Source organism: Triturus cristatus, chromosome 7 (assembly GCF_964204655.1).
Source record: "Triturus cristatus chromosome 7, aTriCri1.1, whole genome shotgun sequence".
NCBI classification, from domain to species: domain Eukaryota; kingdom Metazoa; phylum Chordata; class Amphibia; order Caudata; family Salamandridae; genus Triturus; species Triturus cristatus.
The window spans coordinates 1,233,667,945-1,233,681,712 of NC_140590.1; the positions used below are offsets into that span (position 1 = coordinate 1,233,667,945).

At 46.2% G+C, this 13,768-nt stretch overlaps 1 protein-coding gene across 1 annotated transcript in view; it reads right to left on the minus strand.

Moving 5' to 3' along the window:
- Window positions 1–517: 517 nt before the first annotated feature.
- The window catches only part of LOC146811701 (polyserase-2-like), a 1,284,631-nt gene continuing 1,271,380 nt past the window's right edge, over window positions 518–13,768 (minus strand). Inside the window, exons 17-18 of the mRNA XM_085615101.1 lie at window positions 12,596–12,901; window positions 518–630 (exon numbers count right to left, since the gene is read on the minus strand). Coding sequence (XP_085471227.1) covers window positions 518–630; window positions 12,596–12,901 — 419 coding nt within the window. The remainder of the gene's footprint in view (window positions 631–12,595; window positions 12,902–13,768) is intronic.

Here is a 13,768-nt window from a genome sequence, read left to right on the forward strand (position 1 = left end):
TGTTCAGCTTTCTCGGCAACACAACCTCGGAGTTGAAAAATTATAAAAGCGTGAGAGATGAGCATGTGCAATCTCATACAGTTCTACTGCGTGCAATGCATGAGGCACGTCAGCAGGACAAGCCTTTGATGTTACACCTCTTTTTGTCTGCACATCATATATAGAAGTAGACGGTCACAGCAAACAGGCCGTTTGTCCAAGAGTTCTCGCTATATCCTCAGGCCCTGAGACGTAACTGTGCTGCGCGTGCATAGTGTAAGCTCATATATTTCCCAGTAAGCTGATTAAGATCACTTTAAAACATATTACTATTTTTGATAATTGATGTGTCATGATTTGTTCTATTTTATAGAAAAGGCTGTTCAAAATACATTAGCACGGACTCTAGGTTATATACAAACCAACCCTTGCACACCCTTGCACACGCATGCCTCACTAATCAACTGCAGTAGTATTTGAAAAACAAATGTTCATTGATGTTCGCGTATAATAAGACCAATACCAGAATAGCTACGAGTTAATTTTTCATGGTCATAATATTTGATGTTTCTTGTAAAATATCCCAATCTCGATTTACGTCGTACTGATACAAGTGTGGCCACAAATCGCCTCTGCTTAATGTTGCTAAAACTGAAACACCCATACAGAAATGAAATGAAAACTAGGGTGACCTTGGAAACAGAGTTAGCACTTGTACACTATTTATTCAGCTGCCATGTCACCTCTTGTGAGCTTCAGTGTGGTTGTCCTAAGACTTCAGAGTCACCCTGTCCATCCACTTCCTGGTCTACTCAGCTAGCACTGTAGTACTTGATGTGTATCTGTCATGCGTTCTAGAACAGGCCAGAGTATCCAGGGTCAGTGTCCGACCCCGGGCTAATTCTGGCTTTTGTAGCCCCTCTTGGTCTCTGTGTGGAGCAGGTTACTCTTGCACTCTGTCCACTTCTGCAGTTCCGATTTCCATGTCATTTAAGCTGGGGCCGCTGAGGGCTTTCTACCTCAAAATCTGTCCTTGTGCTAATGCACGGGCCAGGCCTCACATCAATTAATCTATTGGTGGACTTTCATGCTTAGGGCGAGTGTAAGTACCAGCAAGCAGAGGTCTGGTGCAGGGTCAGCATGGCTCATTGACAGAGACGCTGGACTTATGCACAAGGCAGTACTAAGCTATGCGTCAGGGTTGACTAAATTATGCAGCAAGGAAAGGCAAATTATGCAGCACAATACTACACATTTTGTGATTGTATTACCTCACTATTTTGTCATTTTTAGGTCTCGCCTAGCGACGCAGTGCATGCGCTGCAGTCTTGGCGAGATCTATTGTTGTCGACTTGGTTGCCGAAGGGGGACAGAAGATGTGCACTTGCCCAGACAGCCTATGTGCACGCTCACGGCGTGTCTTCTCTGGTGATCTCAGCTTGAGCCCGGACAGCCGATGTGCCCGCTCACTGCTTGGCGCGCTTTCGCGTTCCCTCATGGCTCGCTTTCACTTTCCCACCCTGCGGCCTTTCAGCGCAAGATGTGCACACGTTTGCTGTGCGGGCACGGCGCTTCGGGGCGCTTTCACTTTGTTTATGGCATTTCAGCAGTGGGTGTAGGTCTGGCGGCCTCGTTATCGGTCTGCCCCTGAAACAAGCCACCGCCGCTCAAGTGAAGATGGTGCCCACAGGAGGAATGGGTGGCGGGGGCCCTCGCGTAGTCTGCATCCTAAAGTGCGGGCAGGTGAGCGAGGGTGGCCAGCTGCGGAGCATTGGAGGAGAGCTGTACGTGCGGCTCCAGCTGAGGCGGTCAGCGCTGGGTGCCGGGACGCAGAGATGGCTTTCACCGGGGTGCTCCCCTACATCAGAGGGTTGATCTGAGCGGTAACGACTTTAAGGTGAGAAGGACAACTAACTGCCTCGCCTTGTTAGCCCGACCGGCATGTTGTGTTTGGGGTGCAGGAAATGTACGGAGGATGAGGCCCGAACTATTTCCTGGCTTGCATTGCAGAACATTTGTCAAAGACGTAGTAGTCTACTTTTGTAATGTCCATGATACGGATATGTAAATGTGCCTCGAGAAGGGCAACTAACTGCCTCGCCTTGTTAGCCCGACCGGCATGTTGTGTTTGGGGTGCAGGAAATGTACGGAGGGTGAGGCCCGAACTATTTCCTGGCTTGCATTGCAGAACATTTGTCAAAGATGTAGTAGTCTACTTTTGTAATGTCCATGATACGGATATGTAAATGTGCCTCGTGTCACTCTCTGAGTTGTTAATATTTTTTATGTCTCTCACAAGCTGGTATTTATAGTTTTGCAATACCTGCACTGTTGGGTTGGTAACGTTTAACACGGGTCATCATGAAACTATTTTAAATATTACATTGATTCTGTTAGTTGCAGTCCAGATTTTCATCAGATGAAATTCTACAGAACAACCCATGTTAATGGTTTCTGAAGTAGAAAACACAAATGGGCTTTGCTTTCTTGGCGTCATTGAGTTACCTGGGTCCGTTCTGTGTTGTAAACATGCTCCGAGGTGTTTACGTTGGCAGTGTTTAGCTATGAATGATCCCCTTCTCAATATATGTTTACAGACATTTTGGCGCAAGTCGGTGGCAAGGACAGGGTCACTTTTTTAAAATATGTATTTCTTTGCTGTCAGTCTTCGTGCTAACTGTTCAGTAGCAGGTGTTCGACAGGTTACCTTGAGGGAATGATTGTCAGTAATGTGGTCATCAATTGGAGTGTTTAGGGCGTATATAACATGCAACTTTTAGACTGCACTCTTCCTGTTAGTAAATCAGTTTTTCTTGGCACTCCAGTGTAGACCCTTCATACTATCCCGAAGGTGTAGCATTCCAATTTGGCATGTTTGTTAATATATCTCTCTGTTTGTATGTGGAACGCGAGTGGATTGTCGTCCAACCAATTCACTCCCCCTGATTGTAACTATCTACATGTGATATTAAACCTGCCTGAGGGGGGTATCCTACATACTTGACTGTTCGCCAGCATGCAAACCAAACAGGGCAGTGATCAGTATTCCAGTCTGAGGCTTCTATCCAAGATATCTAAGTTGTCAACTAGTAGCGAAATGGGACCCCTAGATTTCAGCACAGTTAGTGTCTTACTTGTTTCTCAGATCTGTTGGATATTTGCGGTCCAACAATAACATGCATTTGCAATGCAACATGTCTCGCATTTTCGCAAGTTTAAGCTATTGGCATTGTAAATGACAATGCATTTTATTTATGTTTCAAAAACCAAAACATAAATAAAAGGTATTGCCATTTACAATGCCAATAGCTCAAACTCGCGTAAAGGCGAGACCTGTTGCATTGCAAATTCTTGTTACACATGTTAACAGCAGCTGGGCGAAAGTTTCCCCTCATGAGTAGGAGTTTGACACCCCAATACAGCAATAAGCATCAGCAAGGTGACCAGTCAACCTTTGAGAAGAGCTTTCCACTGCAAACCAACACATCAGCATGTTTTTAGCAACTATTCCTCTATTTCAGCTACAATTTTTTTTGTTAAAATCTGCTGATTATACAGCACATGTTAATTTATGTGGCAATTGCAACAAATCTATAAATATGCAGAAAAAGCTGCTGCTGCAGAATTAGATCTTTTCAGTAGCCCTGCATGTAGGGCAAATTGGCAGTGCCCGAAGGGCTGGTCCGATAGGTCAGTGTGAGGGTAATTTTAAGGTCGAGCCTGGGCAGCGCATGCGCTGCTCTGCGGCATGCTGTATTAGAGTATGGAATAGAAGCCCTAACCACTCTCCGCCCATATTTGTCATTGGCTTGTGTCATTTCCCTTCGTAAATGCTGGCTTCATATTCGTTCCAAGGCTAGTTTGTCCCTCCTAAGTACCGCCTTGTCTTCATTTGTAATTTCCCATTAAGACTGGCACTTTTACTGGGGTTGTTACATGCTACGTCTTTTAAAGTCTGTAAGCACTATTTTCTTTAATGAGTTTCACCTACTGCAGGCACAACATGCTTTCCTGCAACATTCAAGTCGCCATGCGCGCTTTCCCTCTCCGAGCAGCCTGGAACAATGGCGGCGGCTGCTTCTTTGAATAGGTCTCACATGCACAAGAGTTTGAGCTATTGGCATTGTAAATGGCCATGCCTTTTTATGTATGTGGTAATTTGCAAAAACGATAAATAAGAGGAATTGCCATTTACAATGTCAATAGCTTAACCTCTCGCAAATGCGAAAACTATTGCATTGCACATGCTTGTGTAAGAGTAGGCAGTGGTCGGTGGGACCACTGGCAGCTCTTAAAAAATATTTTCGCATCCATGCACAAAGGGGAAAGGGACCCCCCTGTTTGCGAGTGGCTTACCACCTACTTAGTAGGTGGTAAAATGCGAGTGTTTTGCAACTGCAATTGCGGTCGCAAAACAATCGTACATTGAAGTGTGACTGGCTATTAGGAAAGGCTGCCTTGGCAAGCCCCTTCCTAATAGCGAGTCACAAACCCTATTTTCCGAGTCGGTAATAGGTTACCGACTTGCAAAAAAGGGTTTTACATGGGGAAGACCTATTTTGCGGTCGCAAACGTGCCGATTTACCGTATGCGACTGCAAAATAGGGTCGTAGATCTGGCCCTCCTACTCTTGTTTCCAACCTCTGAAGGAGTCTGGAGCCATGTACAGATAATCATGTTAAACATTTGGGAGCATTTCATAATGAAAGATGATTTTAGACTAAAAAGGAAGACATTTGAATGCTGCACTCAAGGAGTGTCTTTCCCAACATATCATACAGAGGTGTGTAGTCTAAAAGTCAACACACCCGATGAATTGAGTTAAAGACGTTAGTCTGGAATTTTTCAAAAGAAATCATTTAGGGGTCATTGAGGCGTTTTCTGTGAAGTCATTACTCCTTAACTTTCTTTCTACTAATTATTACATAGTGTTTAAGTTCATAATTAGGTGGAAATAGTATTTATTTTGTCATTTCGTTTATCGATATGGCGGCATTTGCCACCCGTTGGCTCCTAAGGAGTACTTGGCACAACTGCACAGATGACAAGAAGGCCAGGTTTCGGTGGGAGGGGGACCAGTAGGGGATCTGGAGTTCAGGGAGGATACCACTGAATCGCGTAGTCAAGTTGAACCGGTCGAACTTGCTTGTGTCAGCTCCTCAAAAAGAAATCAACAGCAAAGGCAGCCATACTTTAAATGGAAAATAAACATGAAAGAAAACATGAATGAGGGGAAAAAAAAAGGTGAAGGATCATTGGAAGGAAGAGACATAGGCAGAGACGATTATTGGAAGGATGGTAGAAGGTAGACTAAAAAACTGAAAAGTTAGAAAGGAGAAGAGAAAGACATACAGGAAGGAACAGAAGAAAATACACACAAAAAAGGAGTAGGGTGGGAAAAAGAAACTGAGGACTGGAGGAAGTGTTTGAAGAAGAGAGGAAGAATGTAAGGATGTCAGTAAGAATGGAAATAGGTCGGTATGAGAGGAAGAATTGAGAAAGGAAGAATTAAGAAAAGAAGAGTCAAAGAAAAAGAAAATAAGTCGGTGAAAGGACTGATAGAAGGGTTGGTCTATTTGTTAAAAACGAGAACAGAACTGTTAAAGTAGAGGCAGAACGCTCCTCGGACAGTGAGTTTGTGACTCAGCTAATGGCAATAAGGAAAACACCGAATTAGTCAAGAGACTGACATATTTTGACTTACGTACATATTTAGTTAGAAGCCACCAGGAAGGGGATAAGGTGGATGTCGTCTTAGAAAACTGGCTCTGACTAGAGGAAAGTATGTTGGAACTGACATCTCTCAGGAAACCATCCAGTATAATTGTACACACATAAGAGGAGGTAAATGATGTATTTAAGGACTAATACTCCACTTTGTATACTCAACTATCAACATCACACTGAGATCAGATGATGGAATACTTGGACAAGACAAGTGCACACAGGGCAGTCACAGGGACACTGGCAGGCCCTACTTGCTCTGTGGCAATGGAAAGGAGAGGAGTGGCAAGATGCAGTCTGAGAGCGACACAGGGGTGTTGACCTTGGCAGCCAGGACACCCACGGGAAATGGCTGTTTCAAATAGCTTCTGCAGAAATGTGCTGAGAGGAGAAGGGCAATGAACAGGCGCACTGGGTCTGGACTGCCAGGCAGGATTCAGAACTAGCTCCACCTAACCCCTTCCACTCTGGTCAGACCACTGAGCGGGCACAAGCTGCCAGACTGCTTGCCCTTTGCTCCGCTGGGTGGCCTCCACCAAAGGCAGACCCTCGGGTCAGACAGTCCTGGCTGGTTGGAGGCTCTTTACTTGAAACAACAGACGAGGATGGCCAAGCAGTTCATTCCTAACTGGACCAAATGTGCACAATCAATCAGCCTACGGTGCTGGCTAAACTATCCCGAGCAGGCTGCTCTGCATGGGGATGTCAGCTGTGCATCCCTGCCTGCTTTTCAGGACAACTGTTCTAAAGAGAAAGTCACAAGTGGAACAAGAAAAGGTACAAGGGGAGAAAGAAACTATAAGGAGGAGAAACAATCTAATATTTCGAAATTATACTCACCGAGGAACTTGTTTGGTGAGGATTAGATGTCTAGTGGATGAAAAAAAAGATTGTTATTACACTATGTAGAATAGAAATGTGCTTCTAACCAGTTTATAACTGCAGCAAATGGCCATTGTCCTTTCGTTTGGCACTAAAAACATTTTAATTGTGAGCAGTTAGTACATTACCAATGCAGTTTGTATTCCTGCACACTGACAGGATTGCAACATGGCTTTCATTTTGCGATTTGACTGATGCACTAATGAGTTGCATCGCAAAATGTGGATTTGCAGGATGTCGCAGAATATCATACAACCTAATTAATACTAATCAGAAGTAGGCACTCTGTGAACCCCTTGCGAATGGAGGCGTGGAAGGGAGAGCATATGTACATCCTTGGGTTCGCATTACTAACAGGAAAATAAAATTGTAAAGCAGTCTGTGACCCTTAAATGCACAGGTGCTGCGTTTTTCTTTAAAAAACATTTTCTATAAGAATGACAACAGAAGTTCATGCAGCGATCCACTGGAGCACTGTCTGTCTCTTGAGGCCAACAGTCAATATTCCAAAAGGGGAAGCAGTCCACTAGGAACAGCTTCCCCTTTGTGAATCAGTTAACTCAGGGATCGGTAACAAATCAATTATGTGCGATCTGCCTACTCACAAAAGCTCTTTGGTGCACGTGAAAAAGTGTTTTCCGGTAGAAAACCTTGGGGCATATTTACAAGAAAAGTGACGCGGCGCGGCATTAGCCTTCTTACTTTTGAAACAGAGGGCCTCACCATATTTACAACAATACGGTGCAGCCCTGCATTTCCCCCTGCACTGGCACTAATTACAGCTGCCTAACTCCAGCACAGACACCCTTGCACCATAGTGCAAGGATGCCTGCTTTGTGGGAATGGTTGTTTATGTGCAGGAAGGTGTCCCTTCCTGCATATAACCAATCCTGAATGTGAATTTGTAACTTCTAAGTGCTGCTTTGTGAAGTTGCAAAGCGTAATTTTTAAAATTATTGTTTATTTGCAGGAAGGGACACCTTTCTGCAAATAACAATCATGCATGCCGTTTTGCTGTTTTTATGTGTGCTGCATTGCAGCACTCATAGAACCAGCAAAAACGAGGCAAAATAAAGGATTTCTCCTCATTGGGGCAAGTTGAGACCAGGGTTTTTTTGGTCTTAATTTTGGCGCTGCCCTTTATTAACGCAACCTTTGTAAATATGGGGCAGGATCAAAATCACTGGGCGTTGCGGTGGAACTCCCACCGCACCAACCATTGCCCACCCCTTTTACGCTAAGTATAGTGTCAAAGGGTGCCTTGTTTACTAGGCAGCGTTAAGCTACGTTAAGTGGGTTAACACTGCCTTGTAAATAAAGCGAAGCCCGGATCGCCAGAGAAACATCGAAAACAGTAACGTTCCTGTGGCGATAGGAGCTTGTAAATATGCCCCCTTGTGCTTTTGCAAACGTAAGGGCACAAAACACCTTTGTACATCAAGATCTAGAAAAGATAATTTTTAATTACATTTTTTGATATGGCTTGCAAGCCGGTTCAGGGATGAAGGAAGAGGGAAGTGATGTGAGTGAAGTCAAGGGAGCTGGTATGGGGTCCAGATATTTAAGAGTCCAGATGCAGGGCAGAACAATTGTGGTTCTGTGCCCTTTGAACCTTCTTATAGTCACATTGAAGGAGAAGGTATTTAACAGGGGTCATCTGGAGTGTGGCAAATGATCCAATTATTTACAGGTAACCTTCATTATCGAGGTTCGCAGTCCTCCTGATCCCAGTCCTAATTGATTGAAGGGACCCACCTCCAGACATAGTTCTCACACACCATGATCGTCCCAATCAGTTAGGACTGGGACTAGGAGGATTAGATGAGGGGGTAATGGTGTCTGCTGGGGTCTTACCTGAAAAAGCGGTACTTCATTCTCTGTATGGACAATAGCTTTTGGAAAGCTGAACAGGAATAAACATTTGGGTGAGTTGGTCCGGCAAGGATTTGTAGGTATTGGCAAGTTAGTCCTATTGCTTTAGAGTAAATGCACTCTTTGATTGACAGCAGAACAGTTGTCGGGATTTTCTTACGGCAGAGGTGGGGTTGCCCAACTTAAGCCAGAATATGAAAGAGTTTATTGTTTTGGGAAGTAAGCCTCACGTAACTAATTTTTCAGAGGGCAAAAACAATCAATCTGGGGATTTTAAGCACACTACTCACCAGTGAGGGTCTCAAGGTGCTGGGGAGGGGGGGCGGATCAGAGGATCCTTTTGGTTACGTGGAAAGATAGTCTATCATTGAGATATTGGAGTCTGATGTTGTGGAGGCATTTGTAGGCGTGGGTGAGTATCTTGAAAGTTACTCTCTTCTCAACGGGGAGCCAGTGGAGGTTATGCAGGTGTTGGGTAATGTGTTTGTGTCTAGGGATGCCAACGATGATTCTGGCTGTTGTGTTCTGTATGGTCTGGAGTTTGCAGAGTAGAAAGTTGTTCATCCCGCCGTAGAGGGTGTTTCCGTAGTCCAGTCTGCTGGTTATGAATGCATGGGTGATGGTTTTCCTTGATTCGGGGGGGATCCATTTGATGGTCTTTCAAAGGATGCAGAGGGTGTTGAAGCAAGTCGAGGCGGTAATCAACCCTTACTTCGTGGCTGCTAGTGCACATACCATTACTTTGCAAGCGTTACTACGCTTGTGGAGGCAACTCAGTTGACCTGTCCAGTTGTGGAGAGAGAGGAGTCGAGTACGATGCCGAGGTTTCAGGCGTGGTCCGTGGGGGAGAGGGGTGCCGAGGGCGGTGGGCCACCAGGTGTTGTTTCATGCAGAGGGGGGAGGGTCAGAGGATGAGGACCTCTGTCTTCTTCGAGTTGAGCTTCAGGCAGCTGCTGCTTATCCAGGATACAACGTCCTTCATTCCTTCCTGGAAGTCGAGTTTGGTGGTGATAGGGTACTTGGTGAAGGAGAGGATGAACTGGGTTTCGTCGGCATAGGATACTATGCTGAGTCTGTGCTGTCTGATGATGGCGGCGAGGGGGGCCATGTAGATGTTGAAGAGCGTGGAGCTGAGCGACAATCCCTGGGTTACTCCTCAGCTGATTTCTGTGGGTTCGGAGAGGAAGGGTGGCAGTCTGATTGTTTGTGTTCTACCGGTGAGGAAGGAGCGGAGCCAGTCGAGGGTGGTTCCCTGTATGCCAGCATCATGGAGTCTGGCGGTGAGTGTGTGGTGGGAGACGGTGTCGAAGGTTGCAGAGAAGTTGAGTAGGATCAGGGCTGTGGTGTGTTCTTGGTCGAGGAGAGTGCGGATGTCATCTGTGGCAGTTAGTAGGATGGTCTTGGTGCTGTGGTTGCTGCGTAATCCGGATTGGGAGGGGTCAAGGGTGGAGTTTTCTTCAATGAATTTTGTTAGTTGGACGTTGACGGCCTTCTCAGTGACTTTGGCCACAAAGGGGAGGAGGGAGATGGGTTGGTAGCCCTTGAGTTCCGTGGAAATGCTGACAGCTTCTTGAGTAGGGTTCTGACTTCTGCGCGTTTCCAGTCATCGGGAAAGATGTCTATTTGGAAGGTAGCGTTGATGGTACGTCGTAGTTCCAGAGCAATGGCGGTGGCGGCTCTGTGGAAGATGTGCGTGGGGCAGGGGTCCATGGGGGCTCCTGCGTGGATGCCTTTCATGGTCGATGCAGTGTCTTTGGTGGTGACTGGGATTCCAGGAGGAGATGGTGGACTGGCTGTCATTGCTGGAGGAGTGAGTGTTTCTGAGTCAGGTGTCTGGTCGTTGAAGTTGTCGTAGAGGCCCTCGATTTTCAGATGGAAGTAGGAGCCGAGCTTGTTGCAGAGGTCCTGGGAGGGGGTGATGTCCGTGGTTTCGGGGGTATGGTACATTTCTGGATGATGCTGAAGTGTTCCTTGGAGTTGCCGGAGTTGGCAGCGATCTTGTTCTGGATGAAGGTCCTATTGGTGGATCTGATGCGTTGGTGGTATTCTGTCATGGTGTTTTTGTAGATGGTGCCGTCTTTCGAGGATTTGCTGTTTCTCCACTTCTTTTGGAGATGTCTGCAGGTGCATCTGGATTATTCGAGGTCGTGATGAACTAGGTGGCCTTTCTGGGCCGCTGTCTGTCTGGGTTACATAGGGGTGCGAGCCCATCTGTGCAGTTAGTGATCCATCCGTGGAGTTCTTTGCTGCGAGGTTGGCAGTTGCCGAGGTCGAAGTTGAGGCACCACTACCACCTAGCCCAATCCTAATCAGCACGTCAGATCTAGCAGACTGCTCTTTATAGGACACACAGATAGTATACAGCAGTCTTTGCTGCAGCATTGACTTAAGGCATAGTAAAAACATTATACCATAGATAATAGCTGGATTACTAACTGGGAATCTTCATTACTCTGATTCTTCTACATTTATCCTACTACTTCCTTACATCTACGAGTATTGTGACTAAGGGTGGGCGTAGTGGGGCTACGTGAAGCAGCGCGTAGTGTGCCCAAATCTACGCACACTACGCGCTCCGCGTAGCCCCACTACGCGCCACCCGCCTCCCGCCCGCCCTCCTTTTAAAACATACCCTGAATTTATAATAAATAAAAGTAAAGACACTTACCTGAAGCGCGGCATCTCCGGGGCTCCCTCTTCCTGGTTTCCAACTTCTTGCAAGAAATGCGCATGCGCGGACGCCTGCACATGCGCATTTCTTGCGAGAAATGCGCATTTGTTAGAAGAAGTTGGAAACCAGGAAGAGGGAGCCCCGGAGACGCCGCGCTTCAGGTAAGTGTCTTTACTTTTATTTATTTTACATTCAGGGTATGTTTTAAAAGGAGGGCGGGCGGGAGGCGGGCGGCAGGCAGCTACGCTTCGCCCTGGCGTGTGCGTAGCACTGCCTGCTTCACCTACTTCGAAAACTGCGAAGCAGGCAGCGCTACATACACTACGTGGGCGAAGCGTAGTGTCACGCCCAGGGTTAATTGTGATATTATTATTGCCACTTGCTCACCCATTGCAAAGCTTTCTTCAGTTTCTATAACCAAATAGAGATCTCCCATAAAACCCTTCTCCCATAACCTCACTTCCTGTATAGAGTAGACCATTCCAATCAAGATGATGAGGAAGGAGGGAGGGTAGGTTGTAGGTACTGGGATAAGTGAGGAAGAATCAGAGTAATGAAGATTGCCAGTAAGTAATCTGGCTAATACCTCCTCATCATCTCACTTGTCGCACAAGAAAAGGAAGCACATTTTCTTAATTCACAAACCCCTTCCAAGTTCCATTCCCCAGCCTTGGTGCACTTTGGCTCCAATCGCTAAAAGTGGCTCTGAATGCCATGGGTTTGAATGAAAAAGGTGTTATTTTCTACTCTGCCTTCTGTCCTCCTAGTTAGGACCTTGGTTTATCCCAGGCACTTTCACAGGGACATTTTCAGGATTTGGGGGGCCCGGGCCGAATGTATTTTAGAGGCCCCTGTTCGGAATTTATGATGAAATTTCAACTCTTTCATGCCCTCTTTGGCGAGGTTGCCAACACTGCACAGGCGCATTCATCCAAATTCTAAATGTGTACATATAATACTCAGGGAATGTTGGAAAATAGCAGCAGTTCACTAATAATACTGCAAATAATCTCTGTGACACCCTCCCATTTTTCATATGTGAGGTCCTGTTTTGATCTAAAGGAAACTTTTTTTAATAGATGTTGCATGAAACATAAACCCAAGATTTCTCTGCAAAATGTCTGCAATAAACTCATGCACATCACTCACATTAGATATAAATTAAAGGGAACAAGTATTTAAAACAATCTGTTTAAGAATTATTCAAGGTCATCGGGCAAGACTGTCTGCAGAACACAGCTGGCTCTGTCAGGAGCCCCCTGAAAGGCTGGGGCCCAGGGCCAGAGCCCACTTTGTCCATGCCTTAAAACGTGTCTGCGCTTAAAGCCTGCTTTTAATGAGCTGTAACTTCCATATTCTTAGTAGGGCATGTGAAACAGGTTCTTCAGCTACTGAGCAAAATCTCTCAAATGTTTGCTGCATAATGAGGTCAAGCAAGACATGGACACTGATGCGACAGTCACTTACCTGAGCAGATGACCCCGGCGTCTTCAGCATGGTCGCAGTTTTGCGTATTCCACCAGCTGCTGGGGCAGTCCCACAGGTAGAGCTCGTCCCCTCTGCAGTGCACGTTACTGAGGAAGATGCTTCCACTGCCCGGGCCGAAGTAGGCCCTGCTGGGGGAATATAAGGCAATCCCACAGCCTATCTGGCGACACACCACCTCAGCATCATCCAGGTCCCAGCCGTCATCGCACACCGTCCCCCAGGAGCCTCCGCGGTAAAGCTCCACTCGACCTGCGCATCTGGTTTCTCCGTTGATTAACTGCAAACCTAGAAAAAGCAAAGATCATATATTGTCACCTGATACACCACCTGTGGACTTTTCACGTGATTGCAAATCCAGTGACCACCATTCACGCCTTCAAGCTTCTGCCTGTTTAGAGGGATTTCATATTTGCAGTGATGTGGCGTGTTTTTTCTACTCTAGCTGTGCAGTATTTAAAAGTTGCCTCCCACAGCTAAAAGATTGAACAAGCACTGGCATAGCCAATAGGTCTCGCCTTTGGGACCTTATAAGTGTTTAGCCATGCAACAGTTGCATAACTAAATACATATAAGGTCTCAAAAGCGAGACCTATTGGCTATGCCAAGCGGCTGTGTGGCCGCGAAAGTGAAAGTAAGCTCGGTCAAGCCTCGGCACGCGTGCCCGCGCACATGCACTGTGGCTCTAGGCTGGCCTGGTAGCACTTTTTGGAGCCCTCACAAAATGTCTCGCCAGACCAGCGCATGCGCTGGGTCAGGCGAGACCTAAAAAGCACCAACAAAGAACACATGCAAACACTTGCACTGAAGCAGACAGTCCAAGACATCTAAGAAAACCAAGGACAAATTAACACTACAACTAAGTACACAGAAAGCAAAAGAAGCCAAAAACAGATACACTTACAACACAGTGCGAATCATGCACACAGACATAGGTAGCACGCTCACAAGCATACATTCGAATAGAAGTGGATAGGTGGATGTGTGTGCAGAGGAGGCTGGAGCAATAGATACATGGTTTAGACGGGCGAGTGAAAGTTTACACGGAAACATTGATTGGGTGATGGATTGATGAACTGAAAATCAAAGAAGCAAAGCATACATCTGATCATCAATATGTTGACAGTTGGGGCTGTTTTTGTAGAGTGGCTTTCA